This window comes from Chlorocebus sabaeus, chromosome 26, assembly GCF_047675955.1.
Source record: "Chlorocebus sabaeus isolate Y175 chromosome 26, mChlSab1.0.hap1, whole genome shotgun sequence".
NCBI lineage: Eukaryota > Metazoa > Chordata > Mammalia > Primates > Cercopithecidae > Chlorocebus > Chlorocebus sabaeus.
The window spans coordinates 7,924,135-7,950,888 of record NC_132929.1 but is presented as its reverse complement, the minus strand read 5'-3'; the positions used below and the strand labels follow the sequence as shown (position 1 = coordinate 7,950,888).

The 26,754-nt window shown below is 40.2% G+C and overlaps 1 protein-coding gene across 2 annotated transcripts in view; it reads right to left on the bottom strand.

The window, feature by feature from the left end:
- The window catches only part of LOC103245932 (neuronal acetylcholine receptor subunit alpha-7), a 145,499-nt gene extending 121,475 nt beyond the window's left edge, over window positions 1-24,024 (bottom strand). The window contains exons 1-2 of one of the 2 annotated variants that reach the window (XM_008017180.3): window positions 23,878-24,024; window positions 23,490-23,629 (exon numbers count right to left, since the gene is read on the bottom strand). In XM_008017180.3, the coding sequence (XP_008015371.2) occupies window positions 23,490-23,629; window positions 23,878-23,932 (195 nt within the window). In that variant the 5' untranslated portion in view covers window positions 23,933-24,024. Of the gene's footprint in view, window positions 1-23,489; window positions 23,630-23,877 lie in introns of those variants that run through there. The other variant, XM_038009782.2, reaches the window with a different exon arrangement.
- Between the last annotated feature and the right edge of the window lie 2,730 nt (window positions 24,025-26,754).

Here is a 26,754-nt window from a genome sequence, read left to right as displayed (position 1 = left end):
TCTTTGTTCCATTATTGCCCTTCAAGGTTTGAAACCTTTATATCCTATTTCTATTCTTATAGTGGTTATTTACAAGTTTATGTGAAAATATGAAAATGCATAACCTTTCTATTTCTATATATACCTTCATAAATCAGTCCATATGCGCGCACACACACGTATATACAGGTATACATATAAACAGATGATATCGATAGAGAAATACCTTAGAATGCATTTCTTTTCTGCTTTTTCTACCTCTGAAATATGCTACTCTCACTCCTCCAGGACTGTTTGTAGAGTGAATTCTAAAGTTTGTTATAGATTGCTGTTGATGTTTCAGGGGTTGACAACTGACAATTAGGCTTAATGCCAAATTTGCTGGACTCTAACTGCTTAGATTTATTATATCCCACTTATTTTGCTTAGAGTTTGATTTTGGTTCTGCATAACTGGCATACATTATTCCAGCATTTCTTTCAGACAATTTGTAGGTGTTAACTTTGAATCCTTGCATACATGAAAACACTTTTTTTTTTTTTTTTTTTTGCCTTTCTACTTGGCGTTTCAGAGATCTTAGGATACTAATCAGTTTCTCATCTGAGCTTGGGGGTCACAGCCCTCTGCAATATCCTAAATAGTTTTTTTTTCTTTACACTTGAGGTACTGGAATTGAAAGATGCAGTGGGTCTGCCGATTCTAAGTATGTGTGTTTGTATCTTCCCTCAACTCTAGAAGTTTTTAAAAAGCAAACAAAACAAAACAAAATCATTTCTCTATATCTGTACTTCCATTTGCTCAGTTGTTTCTTTCTGAGATATCTATTAGACTCAAGTTGGAATTTCTTCCAATACCTCCTGACAGTCTGTGGTTTCCAAATTTAATTTCCCACTGCAATGCTCCTTAGCAAAGGCAGATTCCAGTCTGTAGTGGGAAGTACACACAATAAGCCTGGGACACCTTATTTTATTTTCTGCCAGGAAATAGAAGAAATGATTAAGGATCACAGTGACTGTAGCAAAACAATGCAGGAGCCAATCTGACAGTTCAAGCATCAGAAAGAATAACTGCAAAGGAGTAAAACACATCAAATGCCAAAAAAATTAATAATTCAAACTGAAAATAAAATCTCACTGGTCACCTATTTCATACTCCATTCATTTAATGAGCAAATAAACAGAAATATCCTGAAAACAAAAAAATATAGCACTTTAGAAGACCAAGGCAGGCATATCACCTGAGGTAAGGAGTTTGAGACCAGCCTGGCCAACATGGTAAAACCCTATCTCTACTAATAACACAAAAATGTGCTGGGCATGGTGGTGTGCACCTGTAGTCCCAGCCACTTGGGAGACTGAGGCATGAGAATTGCTTGAACCCAGGAGGTGGAGGTTGCAGTGAGCCAAGATCATGCCACTGCACTCCAGCCTGGGCAATACAGTGAGACTCTGTCTCAAAAAGAAAAAAAAAAAAATACAAAGAAGATCTGGGTTCAGGTCCCAAAATGTTCTCTGCCTACACAGGTACAGTCATTAAGAATACCATTTCACATGATCAAAGATCAGCGAAAGTGCTTTAAAAATGTGAAAGTTCTTTAAAGTTATATACATACAGATGATGTTACTTTAGGGCTCTTTTCAAATACACACAGTGATATATGCATCCAAAGTCACACAACCAAAGTCACCTATTAGGAGGCCCTGAATACCAGGGCACTCTAGCTCTGCCCCCACAGTCCTTTCCAGATTTCCCAGTAGATTTAACAATAAAGTAAGGAGGAAACTAATTTTCCTCCAAAAGAGTGGCATTTCTGAAATAAGTACAATATTCCCAATCCAAACACCACCACATTATGTATTCCACTCTGTCTTCATTTCCTCTATTTGAGACTAAGTTTCAAGTACTTTAACACTAAAGTTTCAAGGACTAATTCAGTGTGCTTTTCAAGTGACATCTGGAAAAATCCAGGAAGCCAGTGGAAATCTAGGAAGCTGCCTTGTGCTGACACATCAATGACCAGTTGCTTCCCGCTGTTGCAAAACACCCCCGGCAAGGGAAATTTCCTGTCATGAATATTCCTTTTCAGTTTTTACTTTAATCCAATGCCCATAATTGTCCCTGTCAGAAACAATGAAGGTACCATCTGTACACTGCTGTTTTAATGCACGCCTGATGGTTACTGTCAAAGGATCGTCTCAGACCACGGATTTTGCATTAATTGCTTTGTGCATGGAAGAGGATGGAGGGTCCAAACAACCCTGCATGTTTCAGAGGGAAAGGAGGCAAGGAGGTGCTCCCTGCAGCCACATATCATCTTCAGCTGCATGACAGTCAATCCTAGAGTGCAGGAAGCAAAATTAAAAGCCTACTGCTCCTGGGACCATGAGTCAGAGTAGATCACTCCCTGGCCTAATCACTAAGACAAAGGCCTCTGATACAGTTTCTGTTTAGTCTGGAGTTGTAAAATGCAAGACCAGTAATATAAAGAACAGGGAAGCCTCCAGGACAGATCTGGAGACATCTTCCTGCTTGAAACATTATAGGCTGTCTGAAATTTACCTAACTTACATGTATATCCTGACTTCCAATTGTCTATAGGATGTGGCCCTGAATGTTTGCAAGTATCAGGATTCGATGGATGTTGTCCATTTTTACCAACATATCTGTTATCCCTTCATTTCTGATCAAGAAATTTTCTTGATCTTTAACTTACAGATATTTTAGGCAAATTTAAAATATTGTCCTAAATGATTCAGTCACAAAGTTGAGGAGTAACAACATTTGATCAAAGACTTAAAAACTAGCACTTTTTATTTTTAAAGGAAACTGCTGCAAGAAAGTTTCTAAATGTGGTTTTTAAAAAGAATGTTCTTAAAACTTTTAGTCAATTGATTTTCAAAACCCAAAACATATTTCAGTTAATATATTAGCTACGGCTATAAAGTTGAGGTTTTTCAAGTTAACACATCAAAATGTTCATTACCTAATTACAGCCTGTCTTTAAAATCAGTCAGTGTATAAAGCTTTTGATTTGCTAAGAAATTTAGGGAATTTTTTTTCTTTTCCTTCAGAGTCAGATAAGCATCCAAACAAAAACAAATAAAAAAAAACCATCTCCATCTCAATCATTAGCCAACAACCTTCATCATCAGATCCTGATTTGAGGGACACACTGCCATTCCTAACTGGCTTGAGACTATCTCCCATCTTTGAGTTCCTTCTTAACAAAGGCAACCTAATTTATTAAGTAAACCAACCAAAACCTAACTTATGATGTAACAGTAGAGTTTCAGTTCATCACGAACAGTCAGATTTCAGCCAATCACAGGCAGACAACTCATCACCCCATGCCAAATAAGGTAAGTGCCTAGTGGTAGCCAATCAGAATATCTAATTTGCTTCTGTGTTCAGCCTATACGAGCTGGCTGCTCACACTGCTGGGTCGAGCTCTCTGAACCTCCTCTGGTCCTGAGTGCTGCCTGATTCATGAATTGTTCTTTGCTCATATCACGTCTGCTAAATTGAATTTGTCTAATTTTTTTTTTTAACAAAATCCCTTCTAAAAATAAGAACATCCATACTGAAGATATTTTTTTTAAGGCATTTTAATTTCAGCAAAGGTCCAGATAATTTGATATTTTAATCAATCAAGAAATAGAAACATAAGCAGAATATTAAAATAGGAGTGATGACCTGAAATAGAGTCTGTTAAAAGTACCTGTCTTAGGATGGTGATGGGAAACCTGGGGCCAGGGGCTAGGGCTTCTCATAAGCCCTTCTTTACTGACTTTGTAAATAATGTGTGTGATGTCAACATTTTTAAATATTAAAAATTTCCATAACCTATACATTATTTTCATATCATACACACATTAAATAATTAAAATGTCCATTAAGGCACAGGCATGGTGGACAATATCCAAATGTGATACAGTTAAACAATCATGCACTCATTACACTAACAACCCTTTCACAACTCTTGAAAAACAAGTTAGTCACCAGTCCAATTTCCATAAAGCTGCTTCAAAGTGACACACTTTATACACAAAAATCAATTCTAGGTGGGTTATAAACATAAACATGAGAAGTAAAACAGTAACAAAAAGCCACTAAAACAACAATAGAAAGCTTCTAAAAAATACAGAAAAATATCTTCATGAACTTGGGGAAGGGAAAGACTTTTAAAATATGATACTATCAGCATTAAACATAGAAGAAAGGACTTATAAACTAGGTCACACTAAAATTAAGAATTTCTGTTCACCAAAAGACACCATTAATCTGTAAGCATGTCATACTTCAATTAAAAGTTTACAAAAGGAGAAAAGAAAGAATGTCAAAAAGTTAAACAATAAGCCAAAGACTCTAAGATACCTGCAAAACATATACCTGCAATGGTTTGAATATCTGTCCCCTTCAAAACTCATGCTGAAATTTAATTTCCACTAGGATGGTACTGTGAGACGGAACCTAGAAGAGACGCTTCGGTCATGAAGGCCCTACCCTCCCTAAGGGACTAATGCAGTTACTTTGGGAATGGGTTCATTATGAAGCGAGTGGGTTTACCCCTCTTCTCTCTCTCTCACCCTCTCTTTGCCCTTCTGCCATGTGATGCCTTCCACCATGTTATGATGCAGCAAGAAGACCTATGCCAGATACTGGCACCTTGATATCAAGACTTTCCCATCCCCAGAACTATGAGAAATAAATTTCTATTTTTAATAAATTACCCAGTCTCCAGTCTGTTGTAACAGCACAAAACAAAGACGATGACTAAGGGTTTATATCTGTAATACAGAAAAACTCATACAAATCAACAAAGAAAAAACAAACCAACACAAAATAAAAAAAGAAAAAAGAGAGAAATAGTAGAGAGACACGATCAGACACGTCTCAAAATAATATACCAAAATGGAAAAATTAAAAAAATGAAAATCTCCTCAACCTTAGCCGTAATCAGGGAAATGCTAATTAAAATCCCAAGAAAATGTCACTCCACACCCACTAGAATGGTAAATTTAATAGACTAAAAATGCCAAGCGTTGGTGAAAATATAGAGCAACAAGAATTTTCATACACTGCTGGTGGGAATGTTAATTGGTTATAACCATTTTGAAAATTGTTTAGCATTGTCCAGAAAAGTTAAAAACATGCTGCCCTAGGGCCCTGCTAATCTACCTTTATGTCTATTTCAGAGAGCAATGCATACTCCTGTCCATCACAAGACATATACCACATTCCTTTAAGTGTTCTTCAAATCAGACAAAATCTAGAAGAAATCTAAATAGCCATCAATATAATAATACATGTTGTTATATTCATACAATAGAAACAAAGAAAGAAGAGCTACAGAAAACAACTTGGGTGACTCACAAAAATAAAAATGAACCAAAAAAGCCACATCCCAAAGAACGCATGCGGTGTATTTGGGTGATTCCTCTCACACAGAGTTCCAGAGAAGGGCAGAACTAGACTCTGGTGTTGGAAGTAAGGCAAATAGTTTAGCTCTGGAGGAGGGAAGATCTGTATTGGGTGGTGACAGCCTAAGTGGGTTCACTTTGTGGTAATGCACTGAATTGGTTTTGATACTGTACCACATTAGTGTATATCTATTTTACTACAATTTAAAGTTTTAAAATCGGGTTAAAGGATAACTTCCAAAATAAAATGTGTGTCTCTCTATGAGCTAGCCAGTGTGTTAAAGGTTACTTCAAATGACAATAAAACTTCTTAATGGAGAACCGAAACAAACTGTTTCCTGACTAGCGATTTCAATTGTAAATTTCCATCCATTTGTACTTAATGAAATATATTTTGGCAATCAGTGAGCAGCCTTACCCTAATTTGCTTAATCTAAATCCCTGATCATATCATCTCTGTGTGAGCTTCTTAAAATAGATACTTTAGATTATAAACTCATTTAACATCTTGAAATTTGAAACCAGCTAAAGAGCTAGCCTAACACTTGCCTTCTCTCCACAAAACAAAGCAAATAAGTTCTCCTCCCTCTCTAAGTCCTCTCCCCAGAATATAGACACCACCTCTTTTACCCAAGACAGGAATATTTACAGACTATTCACTTTCAATGACGCAAGAGTAAATTTCCCATGCTGAGAATCTCACAGGTGGCATTCATTAACCATGACAACTACAATGTCCTACTCCTCATCCACTGCCACCTACAGTTTACACAGGTCAGCTCCTACACCTATGAGCTGACACAGAGCCAGTAGTCAGCCACACATCCAGGCCTTTCCCACAGCCCATTCTTCTGCACTAATTTTTAACCCATAATACAAGATTTCGTATAATTCACTGCTTAATTTCATATTAGTTTCAGTCCATTGTTTTGGCTACCTGGGAGCTGTGACTCCAAGGCTTCTGCTGTATCTTCAAGCTTTATATCTTGGAAACTTAATTAGCATAGTACATGATGCCTTGTCTTGAGATACCAAAAATAAAATCAACAAGGAGAGCTAAGGATAACAGGGGTGTGTGTGACTGAGTGTGCATTTACACACACATAAATATGCCCAAGTACGTACTATTTTACAATGCTTTTCAAATTTCTTTGGCTATAATAGTTTATAACTGATGTTTACTGAATAAAGAAATCACTGAAATTAAGAGCATGGGAACTGCAATTAGAAGACGCCAAATGATTTCTTTCTCCCCTGAGGAGGAGTAAAACACTACCTAATCCTGATTTTAAAAATAAATCAATAAGGGAGCAGAGATTTTTGTTGGCCTTCCTCCATGACAAGACTATTTTTCTTCCTTTAACAGCATGTCAAGGATGAAACGAGAAGCTCTGAGAGAGCTGAACCCTTCAGGGAATAGCTTCAATGGTAGCCTTGAAAGGCAACATTTACAAGAAAGATATCCTTTAGTAAAAGTGCTTACAATTCTCAGTCTATACAGATTAAAAGAATTTTGTGGGTTTATCTCTCAGAGCCCTAAAGAGGTTTTCTACCATAATAAAAATTTCTACCATAATAAATTGGTATCAATTATAAAGGTGCACTACAGATTGGTGTTTTTATTTATATCTAATAGCTGTACATATTTTGGAGGTACATATGATATTTTGATACCCACAGACAATGTGTAAAGATGAAATCGGTATCATTGGGGTATCCACCACCTCAAACATTTATCTTTTATCTAGGGAACATTACAAGTCTGCTCTTCTAGTTGAAATATACGATAAATTATTGTTAACTATAATTTCTCTACTATACTATCAAATACTAGAACTTATTCCTTCTAACTATATCTCCCATCTAACTTTTTAAAATTTCTTTTTATTTATTTATTTTTTTGAGACGAAGTCTCGCTCTGTCATCAGGCTGGAGTGCAGTGGCACAATCTCGGCTCACTGCAACCTCCGCCTCCCGGGTTCAAGCGATTCTCCTGCCTCAGCCTCCCGAGCAGCTGGGACTATAGGCATGCGCCACCACATCCAGCTAATTTTTGTATTTTTAGTAGAGACGAGGTTTCACCATATTGGCCAGGATGGTCTGGATCACTTAACCTTGTGATCCATCTGCTTTGGCCTCCCAAAGTGCTGGGATTACAAGTGTGAGCCACCACACCCGGGCTCTTCCATCTAACTTACTCCCTTTAACCAACTTCTCTTCATCATCCTCTCCCCATTGTCTTCCCAGCCCCTGGTAACCACCATTACACTCTCTACTTCCGTGAGATCCACTTTCTTAGCTTCCACAAATGTGTGAGCACATGTGATATTTATTTCCATTTAGAATTTCTGTTCTGCTATCAATAAAGATGAACTAGGTAGTTCTCGCCAACTCTCCAGTGAGAACAATTAGAAGAGCTTGGGAAAAAAAGAAAAGAAAAATCATGCTTGAGGGCACCAGAATACCAATAGAGCAGTGAGGAATTGCAGGGACAAGATCCAGGAAGGGAGGGGAGCCCTGAGACAATACCAGGATTTGAGGCCACCTTTCCAGAGCCTGTGGTGATTATTTAATAATGCTTAAGAGGCTAAAATTTTGAGCAAACCTTGACAAACTTAAGAGAAAAGGGGACGAAATTTGAGTTCAAGACTTACTGAAGAGAGGGCCAGGTGTGGTAGTTCATGCTTATAATCCCAGTACTTTAGGAGGCCAAGGCGGGTGGATCACTTGAGGTCAGGAGTTCAAGACCAGCCTGGTGAACGTCATGAAACCTTGTCTCTACTAAAAACACAAAAATCAGCCAGCCATGGTGGCGCATGCCCATAATACCAGCTACTTGGGAGGCTGAGGCAGAAGAATCACTGGAACCCGGGAGGTGGAGGTTGCAGTGAGCTGAGATTGTGCCACTGTATGCCAGCCTGGGTGACAAAGTGAGACTCCATCTCAAAAAAAAAAAAAACAAAAAAAAAAAAACAAAAAAAAAAACTTATTGAAGAGAGAGAAGACTCTAGTAAATTTTCTGTATTTATGCCCTAGAATATATATGCAAGAACCAGAAAGAAAGCAGCCTTTAGAGGGACTGAAGCCCATCTTCACATCTTCTCAATCGCTAATCTAATTAAGGTAATGTGTGGTTGCTGGTTGCGGGTGCCCATGGGGTGGCTGCTGTCAGAAGTAAATATTAACAGTAGTAAAAGGGTTCTCCATGCTCTCATCTCTACCATTGTCCCCATACATTGTCTGGGGCAAACTACAGACACAACCAGGCTCAGAAGGGGCCCAGATCATGTGTCAGAAAAGCAGAAAGAACCATCACTAACAAAAACGGAGGCACAAAGCGTCTTAAGAATGGAACTATGAGATAGGGGTTATAAAAGAATTCTTATGAATATATCTGAAGAAACTGAGAACAAGCTTGAGAGCTAGAAAATTTTGTAAGAACCAAAAGGAAATTCTAACACTAAAGCGTGCAATGTCTGAAACTTTAAAAAGAAGTCAATAAATGGGACTAACGGCAGATAGACACAACGAGAGGATTCAAGGACTGACTATTGAATACAGGTCAACAGAAAACAGACTAGATGAAGCATGGAGAGACAAAGTAATGGGAAATTACAGCAAAGAACAGGAAGCACATGGAACAAAGCAGGCTTCTCCATCTCAGCACTGTTGACATTGGGGCCAGATACTTCTTCGTCTTGGGGAACCATCCTATGCACTATAGGACATTCAGCAGCATCCCTAGCCCCTTCCCTGTAAGTGTCAGTAGCATCCTTCTCGCCAACTGGAGCAACTGACATTTTTTCAAGATAATGCCAAACATTCCCTGGGGAGAAACACTGGCCCTGCTTGAGAATCACTGAGATAAAGTGAAAGCTGTGGTAAACATGTAATCACTGTCCCAAAAAGAGAAGGCAGATAAAATAGAGCAGACGCTATATCTAAAGAAATATCTAGGCCGGGCATGGTGGCTCATGCCTGTAATTCCAGCACTTTGGGAGGCCGAGGTGGGCAGATCATGAGGTCAGGAGATTGAGACCAGCCTGGCCAATATGCTGGAAACCCGTTTCTACTAAAAATACAAAAATTAGCCACGCGTGGTGGTGCACGCCTGTAGTTCCAGCTACTCGGGAGGCTGAGGCAGAAGAATTGCTTGAACCTAGGAGGCAGAGGTTGCAGTGAGCTGAGATCACGCCACTGTACTCCAGTCTGGGCAACAGAGCAAGACTCCGTCTCAAAAGAAAGAAAGAAAGAGCTGGCAACAATTTTCCAAAACTTGTGAATGAAACCAAGGAACAGATTCAATAATTCATTCTGAATCCCAAACAGGTAAAACAAAACAGCAGAAACATATTCTTATCACAGTAAAACTGTTGAAAATCAAAGACAAAGAATACAATTTAAAAGTGACCGAAGAAAACAAGAACAGAGAAGCAACAATAAGGCATATAGCTGACCTCTTAAGAGAAGTACTGGAAGTCAGAAAACACTAGGGTAATATACTATAGACACTGTGCTGTATATAAAAGGGCTGTAACTAACTGGCAACACAAAGTCTGTATTTTTGAATTATCACGCAAAAATTAGGCAATATAAATAAGTTTTGAAACAAACATGGAGAAATTGTGCTACTTTCAGACTCTCATGAAAAAGAAGTCTAAAGGGCAGAAGGAAAATTATCTTAGATGGACATTAGAAGATACAGGGAGGAATTAAAGTCACAAAAAAGGTAAATATAGGAGTAAATCTAAAAGAATACTGACTGCAAAAAACAATTATAATCTTATAAAATTTAAGTATATTTATAGAAATAAAATACATGACAATAACAGTAGATACATTGCAATTATGGAATTAAAGTGTTGTAAAGTCCTCACATTGTACAGAAAGGTTGATGACTTTCATTAGACTTTACTTAGTCAAGGATTCCTATTGTAATCTCCAGATCAACCACTGTAAGACAAAAAGAAAGAAATGTGACTAACAAACTAATAGAAGAGAATATAAGAATAATATAAAACGAGCAATTAATCCAGAAAAGTGTAAGAAAAAAGAGAAAAAAAGAACATAGAAGAGACAAGGGTAAGTGGAAGTAAATAGCGAAGGATAGATTTAAACCCAAATAAATCAGTAATCACTTTAAGGATAACTAAATTATAAAGATTCTCAAATTCAATTTTTTAAAAAACCCAACTATGTGTTACTTATAAGTATCATCATAAAGCATTTAAATACATTTTTAAAAATGGTTTTTAAATTACGAAAGGAATATAGATTGAATATGCAGTGATGGTAAGAGTTAATGAAGAAAACATATAAATGTATTTTAAAACCTGTATTTGTTTACTAATGGGCCTAAGTGTGCCACTTTAAAATTAATGCCTGTTAAAACTGCTTAAGGCACCATACATTATGTTTATACCTTTCAACTTTTAAATATTTAAATATTTCTCTACACATCCATAAACATAAAGAAAAGATAGCATGAACTCTGCCAGAATGCCTTGTGTGTGCTGATTTTTACCCCCTTGATTTTCAACTTCTTGATTCCTTTTTAGGTTTGTTTAATTTAGCTCCTGTACAAACACATATTACTTTTGTCATTTTAAGAAATGTATCTTATTAAAACATTATTAGATCCAGTTCCTGGTTCCTGATGCAAGAAGCTCAGAAGTTACAACTTTGTCCTAACAAGTAAAAGGGTGAACACACTAAAAAAAACAACAGCTCTTCTTGGAGCCAAACTAACAGGGGAACACATAGGATGAACTTCTGCTCTCAAGATTGGAGGGACAAACGGGCATACAGAGAGCCAGGACTTCCCAGAGCAGAGACTAATCAGCAAAACCACCACAGGAACCAGCAGCAGAGTAAGAAAACCCGAACTGGAATTGGCAAATTCCTGGAGGCTCCGTGTGTACAACTTTGAAAGTTAAAAATTCCAAAAGGATTCAACCATAGGGGTTCCCAAATATCCTGAGGTTTACCTCCAGAAGCTCTACCAGGTTTCCACAGGAAATACTGCAGAAGTGTTCCCTCATGCTTCCACCAGAGACAGGTGAAAGAAACCATTTGGAAATGTGCCAGAACTTTCTGTTGTTTTTAATAAGGCCTGCCATCAGGAAAAATGAATTAACCGTAGTCTAACCCTCTGGGGTATTATCAGAGCCTACCTCACCTAAGGGAAGGGAAATACTGAACTCCACCCACTCTAGCCATCCTACGGCACCCAAGCGGGGAGAAACAAACTGAGAAACACCTATGAAGTTCGTGTCCAGAGGCATAGGCTCACTAAAAATCTGAGACCTAATCACAGGAGTATAGAATGCTCCCCCTCCCTCCACACCTTACCACTACATTAGTAACATTCATTTACAGCAGTTCCTTTTATCTGGTATATCATGGCCACCAATCAAGAAAAAAATCACAAAGCATACTAAAAGGCATAAAACAAATAAACGAAAAACACAAATTGAAGAGACAGAGCATGCATTAGTACCAGACATGGCAGCAGTATTGGAATTATCAGATCAGAATTTACAACAACTATTTTTAATATGCTAAAGCCTCTAACGGAAAAAGTAGACATCATGCAAGAACAGTTAAACAATGTAAGCACACAGATGGAACTCCTAAGACATAACCGAAAAGAAATACCAGCAATCAAAAATAATGTAACAAAAATAAAGAATGTACTTGATGGGCTGACTAGTAGATTGGATACAGCTGAGGAAAGAATCCCTAGTATGAGGAATGTCAACAGAAATTTTGAAAACTGAAAAGCAAAGAGAACGAAGACTGAAAACAACAGAATAGAATATCCAAGGATTGTGGGACAATTACAAAAGGTGGAACATATGTGTGATGGGAATACGAGAAGGAGAAGAAGTAGGGCAGCGTTCCCCAACCCCTAGGCCACAGGCCGGTACCTGTCCCTGGACTGTTAGGAACTGGGCCACACAGCAGGAGGTGAGGGGCACGTCAGGGAGCGTTACTGCGTGAGCTCTGTCTCCGGTCAGATCAGCGGCAGCATGACATTCTTACAGGAACACAAACCCTACTGTGAATTTCACATGCAAGGGATCTAGGCTGCACGGTCCTCATGAGAATCTAATGAATGCCTGACAATCTGAGGTGGAACAGTGTCATCCCAAAACCATGGTCCCCGACAGTCTATGGAAAAACTGTCTTCCACAAAACAGGTCCCTGGTGTCAAAAAGGTTGAGGACTGTTGAAGTAGAGAAAGGAACAGAAGTATTTGAAACAATGATTGAGAATTTCCCCAAATTAGTGTCAAACACCAAACCACACATCCAGGAATCTCAGAAAACAGCAAGCTGATACATGTGGGGGAAAAAAATCCAACATCTAGGTATATCATTTCAAACTATAAACAATTAAAGGCGAAATCCTGAAGGAAGCCAAAGGGGGACAAAATACCCTTCCCTTTAGAGGACCAAAAAGGTAAGAATTACATCTGACTTATATGAAACCATGCAAGCAAAAAGAGAGTAAAATAATTAGTGTTGAGAGAGAAAGTCACAAATCTAGAATTATTGAAATCATCCTTCAAAAGATAAGGAAAAAAAAATACATTCTCAGGCAAAAATTGAAGAAATTTGTTGCAAGCACACCTGCCTTGAAAAAATGTTAAAAGAAGTTCTTTAAAAAGAAAGGAAATGATACAGGTTGAAAGTTGTATGTAAATTAAAGAAAGAACCACTGAAGAAGGAAAAGGTGAAGGCAAAATAAAAACTTATGTTTTTCTTATTAATTTAACAAGAAAACAGTTTGTTCAAAATAACAATAGCAACAATTTTTTTATACCTGTATGTATGTATTATATATACATATATAATACATACATATATGCACACACATATATACACACACACATTATTTTGAACAAACAGAAAACAGTTTGTTCAAAATAACAATAGCAACAATTTTTTTATACCTACATGTATATATCATATATACATATATAATACATACATATATGCACACACATATATACACACACACATATGCACCTTATAAGAAATAAATGGTACAAGGGACAGGAGGAAGAAATTCATGTTATTTTGCATTATAAAGTGCTCATGTTACCCATGAAGTGGTATAACGTAACATGAAAGGTGACTTGGGTTAGCTGTAAATGAACGTTGCAAACTCTAGGACAACCACTAAAAAAGTAAAGAAAAGAACTATAACCGATATGCCAAGAAAGGAGGGAAAACACAACCACATAAAATGCCCAACTAAACCGTAAAAGTCAGAGTGGAAAACAAAAACTGAAATAAGGAACAAGGACAACAAAAAAAAATCAGTAACAAATATGATAGTTACTGATCCAAGTATATCAACAATCACTTTGAGAGGTCTAAATGCATCAATTTAAAGAGACTGTAAGAGTAGATCAAAAAACAAGACCCAACTGCATGTGCCTACATAAAAACCAGAGTACTCTAAATATAAAGACACATATAAATTAAAAGTGTCCTATGGATGGAGAAAAGTATACCATGCTAACACTAATCCAAGAAAGCAGGAATAGCTATGTAAATTTCAGATAGCACATACTTCAAGGAAAGTTTCCAGGGATAAAAAATTGTATTACTTAATGATAAAAAGATCAATTCTACAAAAAATACTTAACAGTACTTAATGAGTATGTGCCCAAAAACACAGCATCAAACTAATGAGGCAAAAACTATTAGACCTACAAGGATAAATTCATTATCACATTTGGAAACTTTAACACCCCCCTATCAGAAATTGAAAGAACCAGAAAGCAGAAAACCAGTATAAACATGGTTGAACTCAAAACATTGTCCATCAATTGGATATAAGCAATATCTATAGAATATTTTATCCAACAACAGTAGAATACACATTCTTCTCAAGCTCACATGTAATAGTCCCCATATTTGTGCCATAAAATGAGCCTTAACAAATTTAAAAGAATAGAAATTACACCTTGCCTGCTATCAGAATACAAAGAAATTAAACTAGAAATCAGTAACAGAAAGATTACTGAAAAATCCAAAAATACGTGGAAATTAAACAATATGCCTTTAAATAATACATGTCTCAAAGAACAACTCTCAAGAGAAATTGAAATATTTTAACTGAAATGAAAATGAAAATAACTTACCAAAATTTGTGGGATCCAGCAAAAGAAGTGCTCAGGGGAAAATCTATAGCAGTTAATACAGTATTAGAAATGAAGAAAGATCTAAAAATCAATATTCTAAGCTTCTACTTTAGGAAACTAGAAAAAGAGAGCAAATTAAATCCAAAATAAGCAGAGAAATATTAAAAATTAGAGCAAAAATCAACAAAATTGTAAACAGGAAATCAATAGAGGAAATGAACAAAACCAAAATGTTTTTTGAAAAATGATCAATAAAATTAATAAGCATCCAGCCAGGCTAAATAAGAAAAAAAAGAGAAAGGACAAAAATTACTAATATCAGAAGTAAAAGAGAAGACATCATTACAGATCCTATGGGCATTGAAAGGATAACAAGTAAATACTATGAACAATTCTATGCTCACCAATTTTATAACCTAGATAAAATGGACTACTCCTGGAAAGACAAAATTTCTCAAAACTCAAACAAGAAGAAATAAACAATTTGAATGGGCCCATATCTATTGGAGCAATTGAATCAGATAATAATAACCTTCCAAAACAAAAAGCAACAGGCCCAGAAGGGCTCACTGGTGAAGTCTACAAATTTAAAAAAGAAATTATGCCAATTATCTACAGTCTCTTTCAGAGTACACAAGCAGAGGAAATACTTCCTAAAACATTCTATGAGTCCAGCATTACCCTAATACAAATGGCAGATAAATACATTATAGGAAAAGATAACTACAAACCAGTATCACTGATGAACATAGATTCAAAAATGCTCAACAAAATATCAGCACGTTGTGGTGGCTCACGCCTCCAATCCTAGCACTTCAGGAGGCTGAGACAGGCAGATCAACTGAGCTCAGGAGTCCGAGACCAGCCTGAGCAACACAGTGAAACTCTGTCTCAACCAAAAATTTAAAAATTAGCAAATTGATCTCAACAATGTACAAAAAGAATTATATACCATGATCAAGTGGGATTTATTCCAGATATTCAAGGTTGGCTCAACACTAAAAAATCAATTAATATAATCCATTACATCAACAGGCTACGAAAGAAAAATCACATGATTATATCAATAGATGAAAACAATTCTGACATAATCCAACTCCTAGTCATCATAAAAACTTTCAGTAAATGGAATAGAAGAGAACTTCCTCAACTTGATAAATATATACATCATTAAGTATGATGTTAGCTGTAGGTTTTTTGTATGTATGTATATACATATTTTTCATATGTATATATAAAATATGTATATGTATATATACAAAATATTTGTATATGCTTACATAAATATAAATATACAAAATATATGTATATATTTATATATAAATGTAAGTAAATATGTACTTTTATTTTTATATATATTTTATATATATACTTTAAAAAAATTTTTATTTATAAATATATACTATCCAAAAAACCTATAGCTAACATCATACTTAATGATAAGAAACCTGATGCTTTCCCACTAAGATTAGGAACAGGTCAAGGATGTCCCCCTCTCCCACTCCCTTCAATAGCACACTGGAAGTACCAGCTAATACGAAAGGACAAGAAAAAAGAAATAAAAAGTATACAGACTGGGAAAAAAGAAATAAAGCTGTCTTTGATCGCAGATGACATGATCATTTATGTAGAAAACCCAAAATAAATGACAAAAAAAAAAAAATCTCTAGGAGCTAATAAACAATTACAGCAACTTTGCAGAAGACAAGGCTAACATGTAAAAGTAAACGGCTTTCCTATATTTTGGCAACTAACAAGTAGAATTTGACATTGAAATCATAATACCATTTAACCCCTCAAAAATTAAGCACTTAGGTATAAATCTAGTGAAGTATTTACAAGATCTATATGAGTAAAACTACAAAAGTCTTACAAACAAAATGAAGGAAGAACTAAAGAGCTATTCTACGTTCGTGAATAGAAAAATTCAATATTGTCAATATGCCAGTTCTTCCCAACTCGATCTATAGATTCAATGCAATCCCAAACAAATCCCAGAACGTTATTTTGTGGGTATCTATAAAGCAATTTTATAAGGTTTGCAGAGAGAGGCAAAAGACCCAGAAGAGCCAACACAATGTTGAAGAACAACAACAAAGTTGGAGGACTGATACTACCAAACTTCAAGACTTAAGATAAAGCTATAGTAAAATCAAGACTGTGCTATTGATGAAAGAATAGACAAAGAGATCAATGAAACACAATAGAGAACCCAGAAATAGACTCACATAAATATAATCAACTGATCTTTGACAACGATGCAAAGGCAATGAAATGGACCAAAGATCGTCTTTTCAACAAATGGTGCTACGACAACCGGACAACCACATGCAAAAAGATAAATGTAGACACGGACCTTATACACTTCATAAAAATTAACTCAAAATGGACCACAGACCTAAATGTAAAGTGCAAAACTATAACACTCCTAGTAGATAATAGTGGAAAACCTATATGACCTTAGCTACAGCAATAACTTTTTAGATACAATACCAGAGGCACAATCCATAAAAGAAAGAATTGAAAAGATGGGTTTCACTAAAGTTAAAAATGTATGTTCTGTGAAATACGATGTAAAGAGAATGAGAAAACAAGCTACTGACTGGGGAAAATATTTGCAAAAGACATACCTGATAAAAGACTGTCATCAAAAACATACAAAAACTCTTAAATTCAGCAATAAGAAAAAAAAAAAACACTTAAAACTTGGTCAAAGACCTTAACAGACACCTTACCAAAGAAGATCTACAGATAGCAATAAGCTTATGAAAAAATGCTCCACATCATATGTCACCAGGGAAATGCAAATATAAAACAATGAGATACCGCTACACATCTATAAAAATGCTCTAAATCCAGAACACTGACACCGCCAAATGCTGACGTGGATATAGAGCAACACGAGCTCTCATTCATTGCTGGGGAGAATGTAAAATGGTACATCCACTTTGGGAGACAGTCTGTGATTTCCTTAGAAAATTAAACATACTCCTAGCATACGAACCAGCAAGTGCCCGCTTTGGTATTTACCTAAATGATTGAAACCTTATGTTCACATAAAAATCTGCACAAGATGCTTATAGCAGCTTTACTCATAATTGCCAAAATTTGGAGGCAACCAAGATGTTCTTCAGGAGGTGAATGGATAAACTGTGCTACATCCAGACCAATGGCATATTACTCAGTGCTAAGAAGAAGTGAGCTATCAAGCCATGAAAGAGTATGGAGAGAGCATAAACGCATATTACTAAGTAAAATAAGTCCATCTGAAAAGGCTACAGACTGTATGATTCCAACCATATGACATTCTGGAAAAGATTCAACTACAGAGACAATAAAACATCACGGGTGCCAAGAATTGTGGCGAAGGTAATGATAAAAAGGCAGAGCACAGAGAAATTCCAGGAGAGTAAAAATACTCAGTATGATACCATAATGATGGTGTTATACACTATGCCATTATACATTTGCCCAAACCCATAGATTACACAAAACCAAGAGGGAATCCTCTTATAAACTGTGCATTTGGGGTGATTATAATGTCTCGATGTAGGTTCATCAGTTGTAACAAATATACTACTCTAGAGGGGAATGTTGATCATTGAGGAAGCTGTGGGAAATCTCTGTACCTTCCTCTTAATTTTGCTGAGAAGCTAAAATTGCTCAAAAAAGTAAAGATTTTTTTAAAATGATAAAGATCAATACCCGATTATACCTTCAGCATTTCTTTTTACAATATATTCTAGGTATGTGGGTTTTATAATACTTGATAATATTTTGTTGGAGTTGTAGCATTTTAAATGGTGGCTAATGAATATAAAATCATACATTTTGCAAACCTAAGCAGAGGGCCACCCAAAGGAATTTAGATAACACATAAGCCCTTAGGATACTGGGCTCCACAGCCCTGCCTGCCATCTTCAGTGCCAAAGCCTAAGTGCATGACCACTTAGTTCTACTGTCTTGTGACTAAAGCTTCCAAAAAGCTGAATCTGCATTTCAAATCAATAAAATACCAAAAAAATCAATCTTGTATAATTATATGTTTTACATTTGTATATAATTACATGTTGGTTCATATTATTCATTTTAACAAACTTGACTTCTGGACATGCTTCATAACCAATGTATATTTATTTTATGCAAATCACTTAGAACGGCCTTTAGATGCATGTGCTCAGGTGACTAACGGCACAAATAAAGGAGAAACATTATGGAAACTTGGCAGATCAGACCTTACATATGCATCACTTCAAAATGATTTCTTATGTATTATCTCATTCCCAGCCCAGTTACAAGCCCAGGAAGTAAATTAATAATCACCAGAAGTCAGTGTATGCATATAAGAATAATTTAGGCACTTTCACTTAGCAAATTTATTGATGTATATTCATGATGTTTATATACACAGCTATACATCATAGACAACATATCCAAAACATCTCTTAAATCTGCCCCCTTCTCCACATTCCCACAGTGGCCACCCTAGTTTCAACCTCCTTGTCCCTTACTTTTCTCTCCTCCTCTCTAACCCGTCTCACACTCACTGCTCTCAGCATCTTCTGCTTAAGCAGAGATTTGGTTACTTCCCTCCCCTGTTTAAAAATCCACCATATCTTCCCCCTCTGCCTAGTGCTTCATGAAGGAGCCTGTTGAATAACAGCAGGTCAAGCAATTCCTTTGAGGACTCCTGTCGTGCCTCTAAAATGTATGTAAAGTTTTTTCACTCCAATCTATAATTTATACTTGAATTTAATACAAATATCAAGGTTTGGACTATTTCCATTTCTGGGAAAATATGCTATGGCAGGCTGGTCTTACAGCTTCACAAAACCCCTGGCACACTGCCTCCTCGTGCCTTCAGAGATGCCTAGACTAGAGCCAGGTAAAATGCAAACTTGCAGAGGAACTCAGGACACCTCACACACTGCAACCTTACTGTCCCCACATTTATCTAGCACCTCATACCAAAGAAAACTCATAGCCCCCTTACCCCCGCCCTTGTCAGGTGTGCTTCTAAAGCATAATTCTTACAAAAGGGTCTGTAATACTATCAGTAGTTTGGTCAGCACTATATTGGTCTTTTAGAATGTCTCAAAAAACATAGCACATTAAATTTTCTGAGAAGTCTTGCAGCAAAATCGTAGTAAAGATCAATAGGTTGCCAGTGTCCCACAAAACACATGTTGGAGGTGAGCTGTCCTCCACTGTACTTTCAGCCTTTCCTCAGCCTGTAACCATTACCTGGAAAAGATATCCTACTTTCAGTGGCAAACTCTTTCTCATTTTTGGAACTCTAACCACCATCTCTCTGAAGCCATTCTCAGCTGCTCTAGTTGAAAACAATGTTTTCTAGCCCTTTGTACAGATATGTATGTTAAATTTCATCACATGTAGTAATTTGGGATTTACTTTTTTTTTTTTTTTTTGAGACTGAGTCTCGCTGTCGCCCAGGCTGGAGTGCAGTGGCGAGATCTCGGCTCACTGCCAGCACTGCCTCCTGGGTTCAGGCCATTCTCCTGCCTCAGCCTCCCGATAGCTGGGACTACAGGCGACCGCTACCACACCCGGCTAATTTTCTGTATTTTTAGTAGAGACGGAGTTTCACCATGTTAGCCAGGAAGGTCTCGATCTCCTGACCTCGGGATCCGCCCGCCTCAGCCTCCCAAAGTGCTGGGATTATAGGCGTGAGCCACCATGCCCGGCCTGGGATTTACTTGTTAATCTCCCTAGCCAGCTCACGAGATCTCTGAAAGGAAAAATAATCCATCATCTTTCTGTTAATTCTCAGAATTTGTCAAAGTCTACAATAGGAGCTCAATAGGATTTGTGGAATAAATTGATTAAAGAGTAAATGATCTTTCACAATAATAAAATATATAACATCATATGGTGTCTTCCTATCACTCCAGTTGGGAACCTCTGCTAACCAAGAAAAGGAATCAATAACAATATTTGGGAGTAGGAAAACCAACTACTATGGTCTCTAGAACAGCCCAGTTAAAATGGGCAACAAATGTGTAAAGGGAATCTACACCAGCCAAGATTTTGCCACGTGAAGCCTTTATGAGAACCATTGTGTCTCTGTCCAGAGGGCTGAGATTTCAGCTGGAGAAACCCGGCTCCACTTCAAAAACCGGGCAGAGCCAAGTTAGGCTGGAATACAAACATTTGCATATTTCCTTATGTCTGATAGAGACTTCAGCGTCATCCAGCATCTCAGGAAAGTCACATTAAATTAGTTACAATTCATCCAGTTTAAATAAATTAAATGACTTTGTTCTGCCGAAGTTACCAAGTCTAAAGGAAGCAGCAGATGAAAGACAAAGGACTTGCCCAACGTTTCCTCATAGCCCTACCTCTAACCACAGAGTGGCCTTGGGCAAGGGACCACACCTTTCTAGGCATGACTTCTTGACCTCTGAGTTGAGTAGTTACATCATTAAGATGGAGCATACCTTCAGTGAATCACCAGTGTGTGGCAAGCACTTCATCTTATTTAATCCTCTCAAAACCCTCTGAAGCAGGTATTATTCTAACACATGAGAAAACAGGGCTCCGAAAGGTAAGGGAGTTTGTTCAAGGCCACTCCATGAACACAGCATTGCCTGGCTTGGAAGTTCAATGTGTTCACAGCCAACCCCATGGCTAAAGTGAGAGAGAAACTTTCTCCCGCCCCCTTCCCATCACCTCTGACTGCTGACAGCCCTCTTCACACGCATTTCCTAAGGACAGTGGACTGTCATTGACACAAAGTGCCAATTTGCTATTTTTGTAATTTTTTTTTTTTCCCCTTTTTTTTTTTTGAGACGGAGTCTCGCTCTGTCACCCAGGCTGGACTGCAGTGGCCGGATCTCAGCTCACTGCAAGCTCCGCCTCCCGGGTTTACACCATTCTCCTGCCTCAGCCTCCCGAGTAGCTGGGACTACAGGCACTCGCCACCTTGCCCGGCTAGATTTTATTTTTGTAATTTTCTAACGTGACAAGTTATTTTAAATGTTCACGTAGTGTAACACTAACCTATGCCTAAACTTCTCCTAAGACTCAGAGCTCCTCTAATAAGTTGGTTTCTTAAATGTCTCTTAAAGAAGCAGAAGTTCCCAGAAAAAAAGCCTGCAGCTTCTCCGTGAGTAGTCTCTTCTCCAAAAGAGGCTGCCGCAGCCTTTGCAACCTCAGGAGCCTGTTCTACTGACTTCCTCCTACTCCTCTACTGAGGGGCTACTGCACCATCAGCCCCATCCAGGCAGTACAGGGACACCCACTCCAAGGGAGACAGCTGTGGAGCAGACACAAACAGTGAGGCAGCCTGGCTGGAGTTGACCCTGGGCAAATGGGGGAAGAAGGGGCCACTGTCCCTTTGTCACCCTGTCACACACCACTTGCGGGGTGTGTCAGCTCTGCTGCCTGGTCTTTTCATGTGGTTTCTGCATGAAAATGACCATAATCACATATCCAGCTTTAAGGTCTCTTCAAGTTGTTTCCATATTCTTTAGTTGATCACAATGACTGATGAGGTACTACAGTGTCCATTTTATTAGCCAGAAAGCCAAGGCTCAAGATGCTTAAGAAACTTACCTAACAGCAGCCATTCAAAAACCGACGGAGCCAGAACCCACCGAACACCCCAAGTACAAATCTTGAGCTCTTTAAAGTAACTGAGGAGCTGCTCTGTAAAAAGCAACTTTTACTGCTCTGCAACTCATAAGACTGAACCTGTCTTCCCCTACAGCTCTTCTCTCATGATAACTTTTCCACTTCATCACATATACATTCAATATTTTAAAGCATGATTCTGTCTGCAGGAGGAAGAACACATTTGAGGCGAGTGTAGTGTTGGAAAGGAGGCAATGTATCACAGCAATTTTAACTAGGTTAAATGATATACCATTCATCAACATGCTAGTGCGGGTAACCGTTTATTTGTAGGATTATGAAGTATCACCTCTTATCTTTTTCCACTTTGCCAGGTGACTCTTAGCACTATTTGTTTTTTAACCAGGAATTGTGGCTATTGCCTCACCTCTTTCCTATCATGCTGTCCCTCCCAATGAACATCATTATCCCTGTGCCCCACCCTGCCCCACTCCAGGGTCTCCACAGTAGAATCTGATACTCTGTATAGACATTTATAATGAATTAAACACTTGTGTGAAGCATTTGTACTATATGGAGAATATATCATGAATATTGAATATCCAAAGCAGCATAGAGGAACAAAAGGCAAGTTTACACAGAATGGCCAACTGAAGTGGGCACTAGCAAGGCTGCAAGGCAAGAGGCCCATGGAACTGGTGTCAGCTGCCTGGAGGGACAGACACGTGTATTCCTGATGGGGAACCCTGAGTCCATGGAGCAGGACTCCTGGTACCTGTCCTCACCAGGAAGGTAAAGCATGCCCATTCCTAAAATGGGGTCACAGTGAAAGTTCACAGCTAGCCCTCTTGCCCTCTGCCTGGACAGATTTGCCAGCTGCAAAGCTCGGGGGCAGGCCCCCCACCAAAGAAGTTACATATCACAGGCGGCAGAAAAGTCTAGAAATGGCTAAACTGACACTCAATGCTGGACTGCATGTCAACACTTACACTATAAGGGAGACTAAAAAGTGAATGTCACCTGTTCTTGCTACTGAGTCCCAGTTCAGGATGCTTGAGTTTCTAAACTGAGGGAAAGGTGGGACCCAAGTACCCATGTACAGGTGGCCGGAGTGATGGAACAAGCTTTACCAGGTTCCTCCTTGGCGGGAGGAGAGACGGAGAACTGAGACACTCAGGAGAGGGCAGGCTGGGGACAGAGTCAGAGCATGGCCCTGCCTCGCCTGGGGCCAGCTAGAGTGTCCCAGCCGAGCTCCACCGCCTGGCCGCCCGACGCTTTCTAAAAAGCCCCTCGGAGCCCAGGTAGGGGAGAGGGCAGCCCTGTGGGCAGGCGGGACTCACCACGTCCATGATCTGCAGGAGGCTCAGGGAGAAGTAGACGGTGAGCGGTTGTGAGTCATTGGCCACGGGCCTCTCCAAGGGGTTGTAGTTCTTGACCAGCTCCTTGTAAAGCTTCCTCTGGAACTCGCCTTGCAGGGACACTTAAGGAGAGGAGACCCGGGCAGGGGGCTCAGGGCAGGCCGGCGGGTGTACTGCCGACTCCCTCCTGCCCGCGGCCCCCGCCGCCCACCCGGTGCAACCCAGACAAGCAGCCCCCGCAGCGCCCCCGCTGCCCCACGCCGGCGGCGGGGAGACCCCAAACCTGGCCCAGGCGCGGGGCGCACAGAGGCGCCCGGGATGTGCCCGGGATCCCACGGAGAAGTGGAGGGCGGGGAGGCGACGGCTTTACCATGTAGGAGCGACGCGGCCAGAGCCAGCCAGACGCCTCCCTGCGAGCAGCGCATGTTGAGTCCCGGAGCTGCCGCGGGCCGGCGCGCCTCACGTATCGGCTGTCGCTCGGGCCTGCGCCTGCGGCCACAGAGCCGCCTCTCGGCTCGGCTCGCGCGCCTTTAAGGAGCCGGGCGCGCGCCCCCGCCCCGCCCGCCCCCGCGCGCCTCTCCACGTGACGAGCCCCGCCCCCGCCCCCAGTCCCTCCAGCCCAGGCCGGCGTCTCGGCGGCCACCCAGGGAACTGCAGCCCGGGGTGTGAACTGGAGGTACTCCCGGCGCTGGGTACGCTCCGGGCACCTCCACCCCCAGTCTCCACCGAGCGCACTCTCGGACTCGCGCCTCCGGCCAGGCCAGGGGCTGCCCAAGGCCAGGCTTTGCCTCTCCCTTGCGTTCTTTGTCCCTACTCAGCCCGCTCCCGCTCTCAGCCAGAAGCTGCGCCGGGCACTCCGGAGAAAGCCGGGACAATTCTGGGGTCCAGTCTTCCCGGACTCCCTCCTCCACGCCAGCGACCGGGTGACAGCGTTGGGGAACCAGGCTTTGGAAGTCTTGCCAACCAGACAAAACAGACCCGAGGAAGCCCCCTCCTCCCGCTTTCCGCGAGCCGGGGTTTGCTTTCCGCATCGTTTGCTGGGCGCTAGCAGCCAGCTCTCGGCTGGGATCTGAAGTGCTGGAGGCACCCTGTCGGGGAGGACAGATGCCGCCAATGTGTGTGATGGGATTCCCAGTGGTTACCCTAACGTGTGGCTCATTCTTTTTTAAAGGAGATTAGAAAGATTGAAAAGTTAACTCCTAACTCTTTGCTGGAAGGACAGCCAGAACTTGGTGTTCTTATCTAGGCTCTTTTGAGCCAGCGCACTGGGAAGAGTTAATGAGAAGGAGAGGCTCTGAGAGGTCCAGGGAGTGCGGAGAGTTCTTGATGTTGAAGAGGAGGCGTGATTTTGGAAAGAGGAAGGGAGGGAGGAAGGCGCCAAGGGGCGGCTTCCAGGGCGGCTGAAGCTCCATCCCATTTGCTCCCTTCTGCTAAGCACAGCAGCGCCCCGCGTCCGCGTAGGGGGCGCTACCACCTTCCTTCCCGCAGCCCCCGTGCATCTGCGCTCCACCAGAACAACGCCCGTGGGCCACGCAGCTGTTTCTGGAGGAGGATTCATGGAAGAGGTGACAGCTGAACTGGCTTCACCTCAAAGGATAGCAGTCGTTGTGCCGGGAGAAAGGGACGCCAGGGGTGCCTGGAGAGCAGACAGGCGTGCCCTTAGCCTCATCTGGCTCGAGTCCCCCCACCACTTCTAGCAGTCTGGACACCACAAAGCAGGCACTTGGTGAAGAAATTATCTACGGAGGATTAGTTGTTGGTAAAGGGGGAATGAGAAGAAGGGAAATAAAACCCAGAAGCAGAATAGAGAAAGCCCATGAAGTATTAGTTAAAAGATTCTCACTGGCGCATCCCCTCCACTGGTCGTGGGACTGTAACACTCTTCTACAAGGGCTGAAAGTACCTAAGAGCCCTGTCTTCCCTACTAGAAGAGCATGAGCCCATGAGGCAAGGGAGTTTATTTTTTCTTGAGTATGGCTATCAGGATTACATTCCTGAAACCGGAACTGCTTCCTTACCTCCATTGCACCCCATAATATCAGAAACCTAGAAATCGTTTTCAGGTGGGACAAGCAATTCGCAAGTATTTATTTGTCCTCTGTTCTCTACTAGGCACCTGGAGGACCTACAAGCGCAATCCACTCGCTCAGCTTACAATGTAGGACTGCTGGAAGTTGGAAAGTAAACTTCAGTCTCCCTTGAGCCATTAGGTAGGTCTGTGAGTTTGGCTATATTGACTCCCATCTATGGGACTCAGGTTTTTCATTTGTGAAATGAAGAAAAGCGCAGAACATTCTCGGAATAGAGCTGACGGGCCTATATAGGTCCTACCCTTACTCCCGTTCCCAACGCAAGAAGACAGCGAATAAAACAGCAGGATATGAATACATGCCTGGGCATACCAAAAATATGGCTTCTATGGGTAAGAGGGAAATTTTAACACTCTCAGGAGGTAAGGTGACTTTGGGCTTGGGGCCTCTGAGAGGTGGGGAATTGGAACGGAGATACTCACATAAATCCAGAGATTGGTGTCATCTCCTTTCCAGTGTAAAAAAGACCAGGAAACCCCAGCCGTTAGCCAGGGAAGTGGAAGGAAGCATGTTTTCTGCTTGGGCTCCGGATAGGGGGAAAAAGATCATTGCACATTCAAAAACCAAAAAAAAAAGTGCATTAGGCTTAGGTGTGGAGTCCAAATGTGTATTATATGGTTTAGAATTCAAGAATTCCTCTGGAGGAAGATTTAGTAACTTTACACACATAGGACTCCAAAAAATGCCCCCAATCACAATATTCATGCAAATAAGTTCAAAATAAAAAAATATAAACCATTCAAGGAAACAAACTCTACGTCATCCTAGGCCATCATCAATTAGGGAAAGTCAGTAGGCAGAGTAAACAGGAAAATGTGTGCCTCACAATTTGAAATAATAGGACACTGAAAAATAAACTATAAAATTTGTGGCCAGGTGCAGTGGCTTATGCCTGTAATCTTACCCCTTTGGGAGGCTGAGGCAGGTGGATCACCTGAGGTCAGGAGTTTGAGACCAACCTGGCCAACGTGGCCAAATCCCATCTCTACTGAAAATACAAATATTAACCAGGCATAGTGGCAGACACTTGTAATCCCAGCTACTCAGGAGGCTGAGGCAGGAGAATCACTTGAACCCAGGAAGCAGAGGTTGCGGTGATCTGAGATCACGCCATTGCAGTCTAGCCAGGGCAACAGAGAGAGACTCCGTCTCAAAAT